A 19,235-nucleotide genomic window follows, 5' to 3' on the forward strand; every position below is an offset into this window, starting at 1 on the left:
TTTACTTATTCCAACAATATAAGAACTAGGGATCACCAAATGAAATTAATAGGCAGCAGGTTTAAAACAAACAGAAGGAAGTTTTTCTTCACTCAGTGCCCAGTCAACCTGTGGAACTCCTTGGCAGAGGATGCAGTGAAGGCTAGAACTTTAACAGGGTTCAAAAAAGAGCTGGATAGATTCATGGCTGTTAGGTCTATCAATGGCTATTGGCCAGGATGGGTAGGAATGGTGTCCCTAGCCTCTGTTTCTCTGGAGGTGAGTGACGGGCGAGATCGTGTGATGATTACCTTTTGCAGTCACTCCCTCTGGGGCATCTGATGTTGGCTGCTTTCGGAACACAGGACACTGGGCTGGATGGACCTCTGGTCTGACTGTGTATGGCCATTCTTATGTCCTGGGTGGAGTTGTCTACATCTGAATTTCCTGACTTGACACTCACATGCATCAACCCGCTTTATACCTTCTTAGTATAGAAAAAAATGTAATTGGCAGTTTGACACTCAATAACAGGCAGTGCTTTTATTAACAAATCAATCTAAGGCCTTGGATACTCGGCAGCAAATATTTTGGTTAGCAGCAGTGATTTATATTTCATATTCAAGTAAAGAGCATGGACTTGCTCATGCAGAGAGTTTCCTGGAGGGATAGGGAAAGACCCAACCCATTCCATTCGACCGGTTGTCATGCCTCTGTGAAGGAAAAAATGAGACTCCAGCTTGTCAAAACTCTGGGAGAGGTTGTAGAAAGTCACTGACACACTTTTCAGGCAGGTTTAGGCAAACTTGTCTGAGTTCTGCATTGGTCAGAGTCTACCCAGAACAGAAAGACATTTGGGCTCTGGGTGATCTACTAAAGACACTCACAGATCCGCAGGGTGGGCAAATCAACTTCACTCCCTGCAGCTGGAAGATACAACAAAGGACCTAGAACAGCTGGGCTTTGTCCTTTTCAAATAAAGCTGCCTGAACATGACATTCTTGAAAATCATCGCCACAGCATACAAGTCCCTGTGTAATCACCGAAGGAGTCCAACTGGTGGATCAGCTAATGATTCATTCTTATTCAAGCCCAAAGAAAGTTATTGTAAACATCACATTATGTTAAGTGTGTGGCTTTCCTGATCCTACCTCGCCAAAGTATGGGACTGAGTACACATGGTATTGCAGCACCTGTCTGGATCAGTGAGCCCATAAACAAGCCAAAGCACGGCCATGAACCACGGCCTCAGCAGAGACAAATGTGGCCAATGGGAATAGCAAATCTATTCGGTTTTCTTTTTCTTTACAACCCAGCCACATTTCTTACAGCAAAACATGCAGCACTTGACAGAAATGAAAACAGCAGCTGCTGCACAGGCAAGCAAGAACATCAGGACGTCCAGGCAGTGGTACTGGTACCAGGTGAGCTCATGAGCTGCTGGTCTCAAGTGCTTTGCCCCTTTGTGGCGCATGACAAACTCGATCCAGAAGACAGCTCGGTCCAGAGGTTTCATGGGCTGGTCGTGGTGAATCTGGGATAACCTCATCGCATTTTCTTTGTAGCTGAAGGAATGAGGGGAGGGGAACAAAAACGACACGGTGGTTATTCTGAAATGGCACTTTCCCCAACACAGCCAGGCTATGTCTACACTGCAGGCTTTGTGCACAAGAACAGTTTTTCTTGCACAAAAATGTGCCGGGTGTCTACACTACCCGTGCGTTCTTGCGCAAGTATATTTACAGTACAGCGTCAGAAAACGGCTTCTTCCGGAAGAGTTATTCCTCTTCCCACGAGGAATAAGCCCTCTTGCACAAGAGCTCTTCCACCAAAAGGCAGTGTAGACAGGCAATATGATTTTCTTGTGCAAGAAACCCCTGTGGCTAAAATGGCCATCAGGGCTTTCTTGCGCAAGAGAGCATCCACACTGCCATAGACGCTCTTGCGCAAAAGCACATCTCTTCCACAAAAGCACATGATAGTGTGGTCGCGCTCTTGTGGAAGACCTTTTGCACAAGAACTCTTGCATAAAACAGTTCTTGCGCAAGAAGCCTGCAGTGTAGGCATAGCCCTACTGTCTAGGGCAGCTTGCAAGTCAAGGGATTGCTGACCAAGCTCCCTGCTCCACCCCACAGGGTCAGGTCGATGTGAGCTGCCTTGCACCGACCTCACTGTGGAAGTGTAGTCTTGCACCGTACGTGCCTCTCTCTGACGACTGTAGTAACTCCGCCTCCCCGGGCGGTGTAGCGTCACAGCGATGGCAGAAGGCTGATGCAGTGTAAGTGTAGACACTGCATTGCTTACGGTGACTTAACGGCTTTCAGGAGCCATCCCACACTGTCCCATGCTGGCAATGCAATCGACAAGCATTGCTGATGCGCAGCCACACGGGTACTAGAATCCTAGGGCTGGAAGGGACCTCGTGAGGTTACTGAGTCCAGCCCCCTGCCCACAGCAGGACCAGCCCCAACTCAATCAACCCGGCCAGGGCTGTCGTCAAGCCGGGACTTAAACACCTCTAGGGACGGAGATTCCACCACCTCCCTAGGGAACCCATCCCAGCACTTCCCCACCCTCCTAGGGAAAGAGTTTTTCCTAAGACCTCCCTCACTGCAACTTGAGACCATTGCTCCTTGTTCTGCCATCCGCCACCACTGAGAACAGCCTCTCTCCATCCTCTTTGGAACCCCCCTTCAGGAAGTTGAAGGCTGCTATCAAGCCCCTCCCCCTTCTCTTCTGTAGACTAAGCCCAAATCTCTAGCCTCTCCTCACTAGGTCAAGTGCTAATCATTTTTGTTGCTCTCCACTGGACCCTCTCCAATGAGTCCACATCCCTTCTGTAGTGGGGGGCCCAGAACTGGACACAATACTCCAGATGTGGCCTCACCAGTGCCAAATAAAGGGGAATAATGACATCTCTGGATCTGCTGGCAACGTCCTACTAATGTAGCTCATTATGCCATTAGCCTTCTTGGCTACAAGGACACACTGTTGACTCATATGCAGCTTCTCATCCACTGTAACCCCCAGGTCCTTTTCTGCCCAACTGCTACTTAGCCAGTCGGTCCCCAGCCTGTACCAATGCTTGGGATTCTTCCGTCCCAAGAGCAGGACTCTGCACCTGTCCTTGTTAAACCTCATCAGATTTCTTTTGGCCCAATCCTCCAATTTGTCTAGGTCACTCTGGACCCGATCCCTGCCCTCCAGCGTAGGTACCTCTCCCCCTAGCTTAGTGTCATCTGCAAACTTGCTGAGGGTGCAATCCATCCCCTCATCCAGGTCATCAATAAAGACGTTGAACAAAACCGGCCCTAGAACTGATCCTTGGGGCGGGCACTCCACTTGAAATCGCATGATTTAATAACTGCAATGAGTGTCTGCTGCTAAGCTGTGTAGTGTAGGCACGGCCAAGTTACGATTTGAAGTGATCTGAAAAGATGAACGAGCCCCACTTTGCTATTACATGATGATAGTTCTTTGGCAGGTTCGCTGCAAGAGGGTTCTAGCATCCAGCATGTTTTATTGTCATCTTGCCTTGCGAAAGATACTTCTGGGAAGATAATTCGCAAGGTTTTCCTTCCTGATCTGATGGTTCAGAGCTTGAGCCAGGTAGAACTCCCCCAGAGGTAAGGCTTTTGGTTGTAGCAAGTTGGGAAGCCACGACTCAGTGTCATGAACTAGCCAAGGAGGAAGTTCATCCGTAGCATGTGAAAATTAGAAATTAGCTGGGTAACTTCATTCAAACTCGCTCCACGAAGGAAGCAAAAAACTAAACATTCTCCAGGGCCTTGTCAAAGAGGTCTCTCCCAGACAGATCGCAAAATACAGTGCAAAGAAAATTCATTTCCGATCCACCCCTTCTCAGAGCTGCTGCATGCTCAGAGACAAGCTTCATGCAAGAACTTTTGGGGGGTTACCACTTGTTTTAGGCTTAATCTATTCAGCATTTTGGGTGACTGCGTTCCCAAAGAGGAAACCAGGTGGGAGTCTCCCCTCAGTGTCTCCTCTGGGTTGCAATAAACTGGCCCTGGCCCATTAGAGAGACAAGGTAGTAAAAGATACTGCCTCCCGCACCTTGTCTCCTTAATAACCTGGGACCTAAACAGCTACCACAACCTTGTCCTGTCGGGCAGCGATTGAACTCACCTGGAGTTGTTAATGACGCTGTTCAGTGCATCAATTAAATCTTGGGCTTGCATCGTGTTAAAATCCAGCTCAACTGCCATCCCTTTCGCCTTCATGTGAACAATGTTATCCGGCTGGTCGGCAAACATGGGAATCCCAACCATGGGAATCCCGTGGTAGATAGCTTCATAGATCCCATTGGTTCCACCATGAGTGATAAAGGCTTTGGTCTTGGGATGGCCTGGAATAGGAGGAGAACAGCGTTTAGGAGCAGCGGGTCTGTAAATGCTCCGGTTCTAGAGAAGAAGGCAACAGTTTTGTGCTAAGTAGGTAAGTAACGGTTTGTTTGACAAGGGGCTAGTCCTCATTACTCTGTGAGGGATGGCTTTATGCTTGAACCCTAGCAAAACATAACAGACTCAGTCCCGGCATGGTTATGCTGCAACTGGAGAGGTAGGTCTCCTAGATCCATGGTGGCTCATACATTCTGGGGTTGCTCTGGGTCATGAGCCATTTGGCTAGAAGTAGGCCGGAGGGTTACGATGAACCTACAGACCCTCCCTTGCAAACTACTTCCCAGAAGTGTGCTTTTGGATCTACCCAAGCAGCTGGGAACTTCTCCGACTCCCTGCCAGCTTGGATCTCTAGCACTGTGCTTCATAGCCAGGCAGCTCAGAGACTTTGCAGACAGCGACACTAAAGTGCCAGTGTGGTTTAGGAAGAGGGACCTTGGACCAAATATTCTCTAAACTAAAGCAGTAAACTTTTGGAAACCTTTGACTAGCCCTAGTGGATGGAAACTAAGATGTCACTCTCCTTCCTCATCCTTCTCCTCTTCCCTTCATCTCTTCCCCTCTTTCACTTCTTTGCTCTTTTTACTTCCCTGTTCGCCACTTTTTTTTTTTTATAAAAATAAGAATTAATAAAAGACAAATAGAAAGGGAAAGGCAGTGGCTGCCTTCTAGATTCTTATATTTAAATGCTACACGCCAGTTGCCAGGCCTGATTAATTCCCATTACTCCAGTTTATCCCAATATAACTCCAGTGATATAAACTTCTACTGTCCTTTGTGTTTCCTCTAATTTTTATCACGGGAGCCACACGCGCACACATATGGATTCGAAAGGAGACGTACACTAGGACAAAACCATGATTTTGGCTCTTTAGTTTTACAGAAATGCTCTTTTGAGCCATACAATTGAGACGGAGCTTTACTGTTGCCCCCACTTTTGGCTCACTTCTTTCCAAACCTGCGTATGGCAACACTGATTTGGGGATGCTTTGTCCTCTGTGACAAGTGTACTTGATGAAAGTGCTTTATTGTCAGTGTATACGTCGGTGTTCCGCGCAGAAGTAGTAACACTGGAGATTGTTTTGCCTGGATGGAATTATTCTGTCCTGTTACAAGGTGGCTTTAGAAATCATTGCATGAAACAGGTCTGTGCGGAATGTGTGTAGGTAAGAGAAGAAATGCACACAAGCTACAAAAGAGGGAGTGATGCCCAGACGCAGAGTGCGAGTTGACAACCCTAACGTGCAAAAGGCACGCGCCTAAACCGAGAACAAGCTACATGGTACGGAGATGGAGGATGACTGTGAAAACAGCTTTGTGAAAAAGCCACCGGTTGGCGGTTCACGAGTCAAACATGACAGCAAGATGCAGAGACTTGCATGGAGACGGACCACTACCAGAGACTGGCGAGGGCCGAGAGAATTTGGGTCCATCCTGAAACAATGTAGTAATCTGATCGTGACCGACAAAGCCCAGCTTCCTGCTCACATTCAGTCTAGCTGGCCACTGGATTGATGCGAGCAACGATAGAGCTGATCGTTATAACCATAAGAACATAAGTACGGCCGTACTGGGTCAGACCAAAGGTCCATCTAGCCCAGTATCCTATCTACCGACAGTGGCCAGCACCAGGTGCCCCAGAGAGGATGGACTGAAGACAATGATCAAACGATTTGTTTCCTGCCATCCCTCTCCAGCCTCTGACAAACAGAGGCCAGGGACACCATTTTATCCCCTGGCTAATAGCCTTTTATGGACCTAACCTCCATGAAATTATCTAGCTTCTCTTTAAACTCTGTTATAGTCCTAGCCTTCACAGCCTCCTCTGGCAAGGAGTTCCACAGGTTGACTACACGCTGTGTGAAGAAGAACTTTCTTTTATTAGTTTTAAACCTGCTACCCATTAATTTCATTTGGTGTCCTCTAGTTCTTCTATTTAGGGAACTAATAAATAACTTTTCGTTATCGGCCCTCTACACACCATTCATGATTTTATAGACCTCTATCATATCCCCCCTCAGTCTCCTCTTTTCTAGACTGAAAAATCCCAGTCGCTTTAACCTCTCCTCATATGGGACCCGTTCCAAACCCCTAATCATTTTAGTTGCCCTTTTCTGAACCATTTCCAAGGCCAAAATATCTTTTTTGAGGTGAGGAGACCACATCTGTACACAGTACTCAAGATGTGGGCGTACCATAGTTTTATACAGGGGCAGAAAGATATTCTGGGTCTTATTTTCTATCCCTTTCTTAATAATTCCTAGCACCCTATTCGCCTTTTTGACCACTGCTGCACACTGCATGGAAGTTTGCAGAGAACTGTCCACGATAACGCCAAGATCTCTTTCCTGATGTGTCGTAGCCCCCAGCTGAAGCTGGTGTGCGTCGAAAAAGCACAAGAGCTGTGCAGTTTAGAGCCCCCTGGCCCCGGGGAAGACGTGCCACTTGTGTAGACTGAGTCGCAGGCTGTTGCCACAGTTCTGCTCTCTCCACAGCTCCCCATTGTGCTTGTGTAACTGATCCCACGGGGGCCAGCAATGTACCTGATAGAGCACTAAAAGAACAAACCTTCACTGCCAAAACTGAACTACTAAGAACCATAGAATCACAGAATCCCAGGGCTGGGAGAGACCCCAGGAGTCATCGAGTCCAGCCCCCTGCCCAAGGCAGGACCAATCCCAACTAAATCAACCCAGCCAGGGCTTTGTCAAGCCGGGACTTAAACACCTCTAGGGATGGAGATTCCGCCATCTCCCTGGGCAATTTATTCCAGTTTTTAGCCACCTTGACAGTTCGAAAGTTTTTAATGTCCAGCCTAAACCTCCCTTGCTGCAGTTTAAGCCCATTGCTGCTTGTCCTGATCCTCAGAGGCCAAGGAGAACAATTTTTCTCCCTCCTCCTTATAACACCCTTTTAGAGACTTGAAAACCGCTATCATGTCCCCTCTCAGTCTTCCCTTTTCTAAACTAAACATCAAACTAAATGAATCCGATCCTTGTTGGGCTACCGTCAGCGAGCGGAATTAAGGCTGAGTGCCTCTCCCTACTAGATAACGAACACACTGAACAGCTTAGCCTTCCAACACAGCCTTGACGGTACTGCTATTGGCTGCAGGACTAGCCTGTGTGTTCAATGACCAATCCCGTCTCTTTTTGTCATTAATAGAATAAAATAGGGAGGGATCACGCTTTCAGGGCTGAGAAAAGCTCAGCTAGGAACACATCCGCAGAGTCTTACCAAGCAGGTCGTTCTGGGGGATCCAGTCATAAATCTTAGTGTTGGGTCCTAACGTTTCCGGCGTCTTCCCTTTGTACCTCCAAAGAACCTTGAACGAAAAAGTTTGAAGATTCACGCGCCGTTGTTCAAGCTGCATTGCCGCATTGCAAGGCAAGCTGGGGCCAGATCCAAAGCCCATTGACATCTACCGGAGTCTTTCCATTGATTTCAATGGGCTTTTGGGTCAGGCCCTTGGTTAGCAAGGTTTGGTTTGAGCTGCTTCGCTTATTTACACACACCTGTGTACCAAGGTATTATTTATCCAAACTCTTCCACGGGGCTTGTCAACAATGGCTCGCAACGTGCTTGGAGACCAGTATCATTACCCCCAGCTGAAAGATGGGAAACTGAGGCATGGGGCGGGGAAGTGGCTCGCCCAAAGTCACCCAGGAGGCTGGTGGCCAAGCCAGGAATAGAACCTATTTCTGTGCACTGTCCACTAGCCCACACTGCCTCATCGTGGCATGCGAAACTCACCTCATATGTTTTGCTCAAGTGAGTCCAATATAAGACAAATATTCTACATTCACTTTCTGTGACCACCCAGGGCTCAGACCTGCATTTCCGCAAGCCCCAAACCCGCTGGCTTCGGCTGGAGCCGCAGGAGGGAGAAATCAGAGCACAGGGGGGGAAGCACCTGAGGCAACGAAGTCTGGAAGTGGTGGCCTGAGGGAAGCGGGATTTTGCAGCAACGCCGTTGCCCCTGGCGGCAGCAAGGCCGGGCCCCGACAGAAACTGACCTTTTGTGGAATCTGGCTGAGCGCCAAGGCAATCATGTTACTTCTCTCCTCGGTTAAGTTGTAAATCAACGATCCCAGTGAGAATACTACAATGCCATGCTCCCCCGAACTCTGGACAAACGCTTCCATTTCCTGAAGAGAGACAAGAGCCTTTTTCATGGGGGGAAGCAGCCGCCATTGTGTTGTGTTCACAGCACGCGTCTGACAAACCCAAGACCCTCCTAGACGGCCCACGCGTAACATTGTTTTACAGTAATTCCTCATTTAACACTATCGATGAGATTCTGAAAATGTTCATTTGTGACGCAAAAACGTGCTATGCAGGGTCCATCGTCCCATTGAAAATAATGGAAAAGGTGGGAGTTGCGTTTCAGATGGTGGTGGTAGCAAAGTCAATTTTTTGTTGGTGCTGGGTTGCCAATGTCAATATTAGATATCTAGCAACACAAGTCGCCACGGTTTGTTAAAACACAAAGATAAACACGTGAGTGAGCGGAGGAGCGCTGGGACCACGTGTATTCATCCACGCATGCGTATTACCACTGTTTTCACTAACTTATACCACCGCACAAAGTAGCCCGCCACTTGATTATTTTTGTGTTATTTCGGGGACGGTCGTGTTATTCGAAAAACGTTCCTGAAAAAAAATCGTGCTATTGCAAAAACGTGTTAAGCGGGCACGTGTTAAACGAGTAATTACTGTATTTCCCCTCAGCCTCCAGTCAGGAATCTAACACACAACAACCAAAGACACAGACAGCCCCAAGAAAGAGGCATAGCCCTTTGCCGCGAGTTGGCTTGTTTGCAGGTTTCAACCCTGGAGCCGGCAGGCTGGACTAAAAAATCCCTTCAAATGCCACGCTCCCACTTGGATTTTCTAAGCCAGGTTTTGCTGCCCTGCATCTCAAAAGGGGCACAATAGAAATACCCATGACAAGAGACACGTGCTTAGGAAAATGCAAAGCTTCTCAACAAAAAGACTCCCATTTTATGGGATCCTGGTCCCAGAGCACCCCCCGAGGCAGAAGAGGTCTTATAGCAGAGGGTTCCTTCCTGTAGCGGACACAGGTACAACAAGCCAACGTCCAGCTTTTCTAGCCAATGACTGTGGTTTAACAAAGCTGTGAGGCACAGACACATGCTAAACAGAGCCGTTAAATCTGTTCATTCCCATTGGCTATGTCCACTCTACACTCCACTTCCGTTGGTGTGGAGTGTACAGGGTGGACCTCCCTGATCTGGCACCCTCGGGACCTGAGAGATCCTCAGCCAGGGAGTTTCCTGCACCAGGGGAAGTCAAGGCACCTCTGGGCTGTGGGGGTCTCCAAGCCGGGGCTCCCATGGTCAGTCTCCTTGGGCTGGGACTGTCCAGATGCCAGGGATTCCCTCCAGCTGCCACTGGCTGCTCCCACCAGGGTTCCCAGCCACAGATTCCCCCAGCCCTGCTCCCACCAGGTTCCCGGCTGGGGCTGGTGTCTCCTCCCAGTTGGTGCTGGCCCCACTGCCACTGGGGTTCTCGGGCAAGATTGGGGATTCCTCCCGGTGGCGGCTGGGGCTCCCCAGGGCTGGACTACCCACCTGCGGCAGGACCAGTTCCTGACGGCCCAGCCAGGACTCCCAGCTGGCTCGGGCACCTCGCCTCTGGGGGCTGGGAGACGGGGCCCTGCTCCGGCAACATCCACGGTCCAACCAGAAGGACCCAAGGACGCTGCCGGACCAGAGCACCCCGGCTTTGGGAGGTTCAACCTGTATGTGCAGCTACACAGCTCGGGCAAAAGCACGCCAGGGCATCCCCAGCCCCAGCCCCATCCCTTCTGCCCTGGGCCCTTCCCTTTCCGCAGCCTGGCGCCCTGTGGAGCCAAGACTGCACCATCCGACTGCCCCCCACACCCTCTAGCCTCCGCCTTCCCAGCAGGCGGTGCAGCCGTCAGACGGGCAGCTGCGCCGTAGCCCTAGCCTTCCTGGCCAGCCAGAGGGTTTGCAGGCTTGGGAAGGCAATGTCTGTCCTTGCCTCTATCCCCCACTGCCCGCCGTGGCTCCAGGGGTCAAGGAAAGGGCTTTGGCAGAGGGGAGGCAGCAAGGAAAGGCCCGGTCTGTGCGGCCTCGTCCCTGCCAGGGCCTTGCTCCGCTGGAGAAGTCTTGCCTTGAGGCGGGGACTTGGCAGAGTCTTTCCCTGCAGTGGGGGAGTCTGCAGCAGGGAGTAGCTGGTGCCTCTCTCGGATGCCTCCCCCACCAGCGCCTTCCCCTGCTGCTGGAGTCTCTTCCCATGTGGGAGCAAGGCCCCGGCAGCCCGACGCTCTGCCGCTAAACCAGCCCCGCGGCCGTGGAGGAGTCGAGAGCCATGGGGGTCAGACGCGCCCCGGCAGGCGAGGCTGCTACACTTGCCTAAGCCGTCCCGCCCCTTCTGCCCGGCTCGGGGCACCCAGGGGATGTCGGCAAGGGCCTCACATGCCGCGTGGCTGCTGCTAGGGGGACCCATCCGTGCGGGGAATGAACCCCAGCCCCCTGGTCCCTTTCGAGCCCAGGCCGAGCAGGTTCCAGAGGAGAGCTGCCTGAGCTTCCCGGGGAGCTGGGGTGAGTGGGGAGCAGGCACCATGCCAACCCCAGCCTGGTGGAGAGAGGGCGGGTCTGGGAGACCCAGGTTCAGGCCGAGCAGGCACCTGCTCCAAGAGCGGGCCTGCCACGAAACTCACAAGTCTCTTTGGAAGGGCCGTCCTGAGGGAAGCACAGGGCCTGGGGCAACCCCCTCAGAGGCCCAGGCATGGGGCAGCCGTCACCCCTTCCCAAACCCCGCCCCTGCGCCGCCCCCCATCCCTGAGCAACATGGCCCGGGAGATCAAGGGGGGCTTCGTGTGGCGGCAGCAGGGGTCACCTCCCCCCCCACCCTGCCACCCTTCCAGCCCACCGCGCCTGCTTCTCCATGGCAGCAGGAAGCGGGTCCCCCTGGGGCTGGGATGTTCTGCTTCCTGCCCCCAATGGGATGGGAAAGGGAAGGGCAGAGCAGGCTGTCGGGTCGCTCCGGTTCCCGCTGCCGCCGTGAGTGCAGAGGGTCCCCACCCCCAGGTAACCCCACGGGTCCTCTCCATAGGATGCTTGGGGTGGCCACCGTGGGGCCCTCAGCCACCCCGAACTGTCCTGTGGACTAGACGGCTGAGCTCTCTGGCTTTTCACAGACCTCCTGCAAAGCTGTCTCCCCCTCAGGGACAGCTTGCAAATGGCTAGGGTTGCCAGGTGTCCGGTATTCAGCGACTGAGACTCAGAACAACAACTGCCAGTTCACTAGCTCCTCGGGGCCAGCGGACGGAAGAAAGCCAGCTAAGGAAACTGTCAGATCTGCACAAAAGCCTCAAAGTCACAGAGAGAGGCTGCTGTCAAATCCCCCCTCACTCTTCTCTTCCGTAGACTGAATAAGCCGAAATCCCTCAGCCTCTCCTGGTAAGTCACTACGCTCTCACACAAGAAACTGAGAAGAGCCAAAACCACACTTGGTCACTCGAAGGCGAACAGTTTTCACAGAACGACCTCTCCACACCTGACCCCTCAGTCCTCAAAGGAACCCCCCCCCCCCCCCAGCACGCTCAAAAGTCGAGCCTGGGACCTTAAATTCATTGCTCTTTAGACACTAAAAATCACGAGCAGTGACAGTGGATTCATGGCTCATTACAACCATATGCAACCGCTTACCAGGCGCGCTCTCAGCCCACAACTGCTCCCTCACCTCCTTTCCCTCCCGATCTCTGGAGAGATGTCCACAGGCCACCTCACCTCAAATGGACACTTGAAACGGGCTAGTTACTTATGAGAAACCAACTGTCGCCTTTGGCTGTGACACCATGTCCCAGACCTGAAGAGGAGCCTCGTGCGGCTTGAACGTTTGTCGGTCTCACTAACAGGTATGGGTGGCGGGTGAACGCATCCCGTGAGGTGGCTAGCTACTGGCCCCTCTGCCCGAGGTCCTGCCCCTTCTGTCCTCCCTTCTCTCGCCGGAGACCAGTGCACACTCGCAGCCAGACACACACCCTGTACTAGGTGGGAAGGCAGCCGGAGCACCCTCATCTCCAGGGCCAGGAGAACGGGTGGCATGACGCAGCCCCCCACTCCTGCCTGCCTGCCTCCGCCCCCGGCACAAACAGACCAGCAGGCAGGAGGGGATCCGGGGTGGAGCATGGGACACAGACCCTTGCTCCCTCACAGTAGGCAGGGAAACAATTGACTTCAGGCCTGATCCTGAGCTGGTGTAAATCAGCACCGCCCAGCACTGCAGCAGTGCGTAACCGATTTCTCTTGCTCCCGGCTGACATGGTTCTTGGCAAGCGTCCCGCACATGGCACAATCTGCTTGTGGAGAACAGAGAAACACTGAGGGGCTGGGCGTGGCCAGCCGAGGGAGAGTAGGAAGGTACCTCAGGTAAAGGCTTTGCAGGCTGGCAGTGAAGTCCCCCGACAAACTCAAAGTTCGGCAGGAACGGGCGCGGGAATTCAAAGTCCCAGTACGTCCGGATCAGCCACATCTCTGCTTTCCCCATCGTTTCACACAGCGTCGTGGGCTTTCCTGAAAGCAGAAGCGAGAGAGTTAAAATGAGTCGCAGGAGCCAGCTCTGAGACCTGCCGCTCCTGGATGCTACAGAGTGGCAGTGCGGCCTAGTGAACGGAGCTGGGACTTAGAAGGCCTGGCTTTTAGCCCAGCTCTGTCGCCGACCTGGTGCATGATCTTGGGCGGGTGACCTCAACTCTCTTTCCCCTCCACCCTTCTGTGAAAAAAAGTCTCTGGGTTTTTTATAACCTGTTTATCCATCAGGTAACTGGTTCCTGGAGCAAGGCAGCATGAATCAATAGCAACATCCACACAAAACAAACAAACTGGTCTAAAGCGACCCAGTTAGCCGAATCACTACAACAATGGTTAACACCTGGCCTGAGACAGCAAACTCTTCAGCTCAGAGATTAAGTGTTTGCCCAGGGGATTAGCACAGGGCACACAAGCTGCTAATCTCTAAAAGAAGTAAAAAGTCGTTTAGAGTCTCGGCCACACCGATCCCAGCTAAGGATGAAACCTGCCGACGATACAGCCCCATTTCCTGTCCCGTTCGGGGCCTGACGTGCTAACAGGACTTTCTCACCCCTGTGACACCATGACATAGTAAACTTCAACCACGACACGGGTGAATGAGTATGCAGTGGTGTGTTACCCGTGTTGGTCCCAGGATATTAGACCAGGTGGGGGAGGTCAGACCTTTTATCGGGCCAACTTCGCTCGAGGAGAGAGACAAGCTTTTGAGCTACCCAGTGCTCTCCTCCAGGTCTGGGAAAGCCACGCACACCCGGTCTAGGCCACGCGGTTCTGCCGTGCGTGGCCCTCGCTGCGGAAGTGTCTTCATTTAAAAACGAGGCTCCACCGAGCTAAGTGCCTCTCTACGTGAAGCTCGTAACACCCTCCCCAGAGACAGCCCACCGGCATCCCAGCCCTGAGCGACTGGTCTCACCACATCGAACCGGAGAACAGCAGGCTGGGAAAGCTCCTCAAGCACCAAGCCCTGTCCCAGGTGACCGACTGTTCTGCTAATGGAGACGATACATTTGACGGCCAAACCAGCAAACTGCTTCCCTGCCGGGCAGCTGATAATCAGGGAGGCTTTCGCTCTCATTGCTGCCCAGGCACAGTTTGGAAAACCATCCACAGCTGACAACAGCATCAAGACCTTTCAATCATCAGGCTATCGCACACAAAGCCGCGCTTCCCTGAGCTAAGCCTTCTGTTGGCTCGCGGTGCTTAGCCACATCTCTCAAGTCCAGATAAAGCACTAGGGACACGTACAACGTGGTTAGCAGCCTTATCTTTTCCAGATGGGTTAAGGAAGGCCCAGTGAGGACCAGGGACTTGGAAGAGCCTCTGGCCTAGGGGTTAAGGTATCGGCTGCTTTTGGCCCGATCCTTAATTTGCTAGGATCGCTTATCGCTTGTTACAGATGTTGCAAGGGAAGGCAGGCTGTGCTGCCCATGCAGGCCTGCTAATATAGGCCCCAAGCCTGCACACGCAAGGCCATTGTCTGAATGCGCAGCAATTTCCAAGGCACCCATCTCGCAGGATTCTCGCGCTCCCGCTCCAGCCCAGGCCTGAACCCTTATGCCACAATTAAACAGCCCCAGCGCCCCTGCGAGCCCAGCTCAGAGGCATGGAACAGCTACGAGGGGTTAGCTGCAGGGCGCAGATACATTCTTTGGGACAGATTTTCCGAGGTATTTCAGTGCCTAACGATGCCGCTAGGTGGCAGTGTGGGGTTTACAGACGTGCTTAAGCAGGTCGGGTGCTTAACTCCCACTGAAACGTAGAGATGCATTCACAGAGTTTGTAAGTCCAGCTGAATTACCTTTGCCCAGCTGGTCCTTAGTCACTTTCAAAAAGCGGGACTTCAATGTGCTTGAAAATGCTACCGTTTGACTGCACTGGCCACAGGGCCATCGTGTTCCTACCGCTCGTGCCGATCACAAAACTCAGGCGCTTTCGAGCAAGGGAAGGAGAGTTTCAGATCACACATCTCACACTGCCACATAACAAACAGTCTTATGATATACAGGATAATTAATATATCAACACGATCTGGCCCAGTTCAGGAAAGCACTTATGCATGATTTTAAATCCCGCTGATTTCAAGTACACACACAAGCCCCCTTCTTGAGCGGGAATATTTTACTCAACTGGGAACTTAACTTTGAGCCTGTGCCTCACTTAGACACTTCCCAGAGAAACAGATCAAAGCCCGCAGAGGCAGTTAATTGGAGATCAGTGATAAAGGTTAGCTCCTATTGATTTAAAAGGGAGCAGGACTTTGCCCACACTGACGGCAGGTTTGGCTGACTATTCAGGCTTTATGAACACATGTTTAAAAAAAACCAACAACTTGGGAGCTGTAGAAATGTTTCTATGACATTAAAATTCATTTAAAATATAAACAACTTGTCTTTAAGGGATCCTCAGCTATGCCCACCTGAGAAAACCAGGAAGTGAATGGTATTAGAAAGGTTTATAAAACTAATTGCCCCAGCTTGGAGAAAGGTAAAAACTGATCAAACAGCGAAAAGGAAATGATCTCTAAGATTTCGTTCAATATTTATATCTGGTGTTAACAGTGAAAGTGCTCAGTGCTCTTGAAAAAAAATCAGGTCATATAGGCATCAAAATGCAGTTCCTAGTGTAGCTTCCCAATTTGTAAAGTAATGTCTGTGCAGTCAGGGTCTCGCCTAAGTCTCAGAAGGGTAGCTGTGTGAGTCTGTGTGTGCAAAAGACTTGTCTCACCTAAGACGTTGCTGTAATACTGATTCCACTCATCCGCCCAGAAATACAAGAAAAACACGTCGTGGAAAATATATAGCAGCAAGTTTGTCATCCTCTCAGTGAAGGACATCCTGTCCGTCAGTCCCCCCGTGCTGGTAGGCACGTAGGAAGGAGGGGCAGGAAGCCCCCCACACAGCCGCTCCACCGTGTTCCCTTCAGAGAATCGGAAAGTGTAGACAAAGGGGATTCCAAGCAACTCTGCTACTAGCTCACCACCCAGAGAAAGAGGGTCTGAGATTAGAACATCAAACCCCACGTCCCGTAGCTTGGCTACCAGCCAGGAGTCCAGCACGACACTGTCACAGATCTGCCTGGATATCTTGGTAAATGCTTCCATGAATTCTTTCGTTTTCACCAGGCCCTCCCAGTAGGACAGATGGGGAAGCTCATAAAGGCAGAGCTTCAGGAAGTCCTCGAACACGGCCTCCAGGGTCTCCTTGGTAAAGGGCACCGGCAGGACCTCAAAGTCAAATGGGGAGAAGGGGTCATTGTAATCCATGAGGAAGTTTGCCGACGGCACCAGCACAGTCACATCGTGGCCCCGCAGGACGAGTTCCTCCAGCACCAGTTTGATGCTGAGCCAGTGACTGCCATCGGTTGGCCAGACCAGCACCTTCCCGCAGGATCCCGAGCCCCAACAGGACCCGTGAATCCACAGCCCCAGAAAAAACCACTTCTTCCACACCATGGCGCCACGTCCGCAGCTCTCGCCGGAGCGGAGCTCGGTGCCAAAGTCCAGCGTGGGAACGCTTCCGAGCTCAGCCCTCAAGGCGGACTGCTCCAATCTTGATAGAAGGTGATTCCAGTGCAAAACTGCCATACGTGGGGACCGGCTCAGCAGGTACTAAACTCTGTTATGGACTGCCAAGGGCTCCGGAAGGGGAATCTGACCCTGTTCTCCCTGCAGGAGAACTTCTGTAAGGCAAGGGGCAGCAAAGGAGGCGGCCAAGGCCTGAGGAGAGGAGCGCGATAGAGCACAGATCACTATTATCTTCCCACAGGAAACGGCATCACACTTACCGCTCAGCCTGACCTCTTCACAGCACACCAGGCCACAATGTGGGCCAGGGTTTGGACGTCAGTGCTCAGCCTGAGACTGCTGGTGCCTACAGGTCACAGAGCACCCATCATGCCCCCAACTGCCTTGAACATGAGCACCTGGTTGTGTGGTGGAGAGGGAAGCCAGCTAGGGGCCCAGCCTCTCTTCCTGAGGGGCTGAAGAGAACATGAAGCGATGCCATTAGCCTTTGGGAGCAGAAAAGTTGAACCCTCGTTCTGCTGAGACATCTGTTCTCCGAGCAGGGAGCTGGCAAACACCCGGTTTCTCCGGGATCTTGTCTGAGGGCCAATGTGGTGTCTATGGTTTGTTCACAGACCCACCCCTGCCCCCCAAAAAGACTCGGTTTTAACTACCTCTCTCATGATGCCAGCCAGGCCCGCCAGCGGGCGAAGGTGGGGAGATGATTACCCCGGGTTCCAGCGATTCTAAAGGTCCCAAATCACCACCGGCAGCCAGAGCCCTTTAGAATCACTGCTGGAGCACCACCCGACGCCCTCCAGAGCGCCACACCACAGGCTCGGGCCAGCCTCACCTCTTCTGCGACCACAGCGCCACTCCTTCCCTCACACATGTAGACCAGGGATCCGGCGAGCCTTTCGGGTCCCCTAATGCCAACGATTTCAGCTCTAACAAGTGGCACAGTAATATTTGCTTTCCAGTGGCAAATCATTAGAGGAAATTTCCACATAATGAATTTTCTAAGACACGTTTCCTTGGCAATTATTATTAAATGTCTTGTCTTACTTGAGTCCTCTAGAGGGTTCAGTTCCTCATCTAGGTGGTCTCCTTCCAATCCAGTGGGGTCCATGACTCTTTGATGGTCTTTTCTCTGTGACTTCTCAGCTCCTGAAGTCCTTGCCACAGTTCATCTCTGTTGGTAGGTTCCAAAGGGTCCAGCGTTTTCTTAGTCCCTCCCTAAGTCATTGAAGATCTTCTGCCCCATGACAGTCAGGTTGCTCATCACCTCATTGCTCTGGCTCACTGTGGAAACTGGAAGAGTTGCAACTCCCAACTGTCCAGGGTCTTTGTAGTTGCTACTCCAAGAGAGACTTCCCCCTCTACTCGCAAGTCAGCCCCCAAGCCACTCCAAAAAGCCTTCTGGGGCTGCTTGAATTCCTTTTGCGAAGTCTCCCCTTGTTTCAGGTCTTGTTTTGTTTCTTTTTGTCCGTCTTCCATTTCTCTGGGCACTTGCATGGCTTGCTCCAGCTGGGCTCAACAGAAAGGCCAACGTACAAACTCTCTCTTTGAAAACTGGATCCCGTATTTGGCTGTGAACGGTTACAGTTCAGGGTCCTGTGGGTTGTTCCTGTAAGCAAGAGAAATTGAGACCAGAGACAGGCATCTCTGTGCAGCAATGCTGTTTACTTACGACTGCACAGTGCCCTGTTTCCCTGACCACAGCAGGGAATCACTCTCTCGGGACACTGCAGGGTTGTTGGTGGGACAGTCCTAAGTACCCTACCCCAGCTCTGTGTGTGTGCAGATCCCTGGGCAGACAGCCCTTTGCCAGCACTGGAGGAGGTGACACAGAGGGCAGCAAAAGAGCCCGGGGAGGAAGGGAGAGGTAACTCCTTGGAGGATGGGGCCTGGACCACTGTGTTATCTTTCCATGGGACACTGCATCACCTCTCCCCCTGCCCCATCCCCAGGGCACAATACTGGAACAGGTTTTCACACACACTGCAAAGTGGGGAACTGCGAGTGCAGGTAGATAACAGAGCTGCTGCGACACTCAGCTTTGAGCAGTACAGACTGATTTTACCATTAAGTGGCAAATTGGTTCAGAGCCAGGTCTCTCCTCTGCAGCTCCAGGAATGCCTGTCTTGATCAGCCAATTAAGTCGAGGGCTTCACCGAAGCGTCCTTTCTCAGAGCAGGCATTTTGTCAGCGCCCAGCTTCCTCGGAATATTGCCTGTAGTTTAAGTCACACAACTCTGATACAAATCAAACTCCAGCAAGATTAACTACTTCTGCCATGACGCCAACAAAGCAAACCTCAGCAAAAGCTCTGGCAGCTTTCTTCTTCTTTGCCCTTAGCTCCTATGGGAGCATAGGCCATCAGCAATTTCTTTCCAAGCTCTGGCAGCTTTGCTGAGGCCTGATTTTGTTATTCTAGATTCAAAACAGAAACTAGAGCCAAGAGTGCAAACAACTAGCAACTTTGAAAACGGTTCCTCAAAATAGAATCAGGCCCTGTTGTGCTCGGAGCTGTACACACACACAGCTCTCTCAGCATCTTCATCAGCTCCTCATTTCACCCCACCACACAGCAAGTTGCTTTGGTTTTAGACTCTCCAATAAGCTATCCGTCCCGGAAGCGGCCTCCCGGTGTGAAACAGTGGGCAGTTCATACAGCCATAGGTGGAGAACATTTTCCCTCAGAGACTCCATGGCCTGCTTTGCAAATGGCATACGGGTCACCTCAAACCT

At 51.8% G+C, this 19,235-nt stretch overlaps 1 protein-coding gene across 4 annotated transcripts in view; it reads right to left on the reverse strand.

Annotated features, from left to right (window-relative positions):
- Positions 1-495: 495 nt before the first annotated feature.
- The window catches only part of LOC102460451 (UDP-glucuronosyltransferase 2A2), a 28,747-nt gene continuing 10,007 nt past the window's right edge, over positions 496-19,235 (reverse strand). For 3 of the 4 annotated variants that reach the window (XM_006127950.4, XM_075929278.1, XM_006127953.4), the window contains 5 exons: positions 12,816-12,964; positions 8,414-8,545; positions 7,635-7,722; positions 4,126-4,345; positions 496-1,544 (listed from right to left, as the gene is read on the reverse strand). In XM_006127950.4, coding sequence (XP_006128012.2) covers positions 1,265-1,544; positions 4,126-4,345; positions 7,635-7,722; positions 8,414-8,545; positions 12,816-12,964 — 869 coding nt within the window. In that variant the 3' untranslated portion in view covers positions 496-1,264. Of the gene's footprint in view, positions 1,545-4,125; positions 4,346-7,634; positions 7,723-8,413; positions 8,546-12,815; positions 12,965-15,706; positions 16,342-19,235 lie in introns of all 4 variants that reach the window. The other variant, XM_006127952.4, reaches the window with a different exon arrangement.

The sequence above is a fragment of the Pelodiscus sinensis genome, chromosome 5 (assembly GCF_049634645.1).
Source record: "Pelodiscus sinensis isolate JC-2024 chromosome 5, ASM4963464v1, whole genome shotgun sequence".
Taxonomy (NCBI): domain Eukaryota; kingdom Metazoa; phylum Chordata; order Testudines; family Trionychidae; genus Pelodiscus; species Pelodiscus sinensis.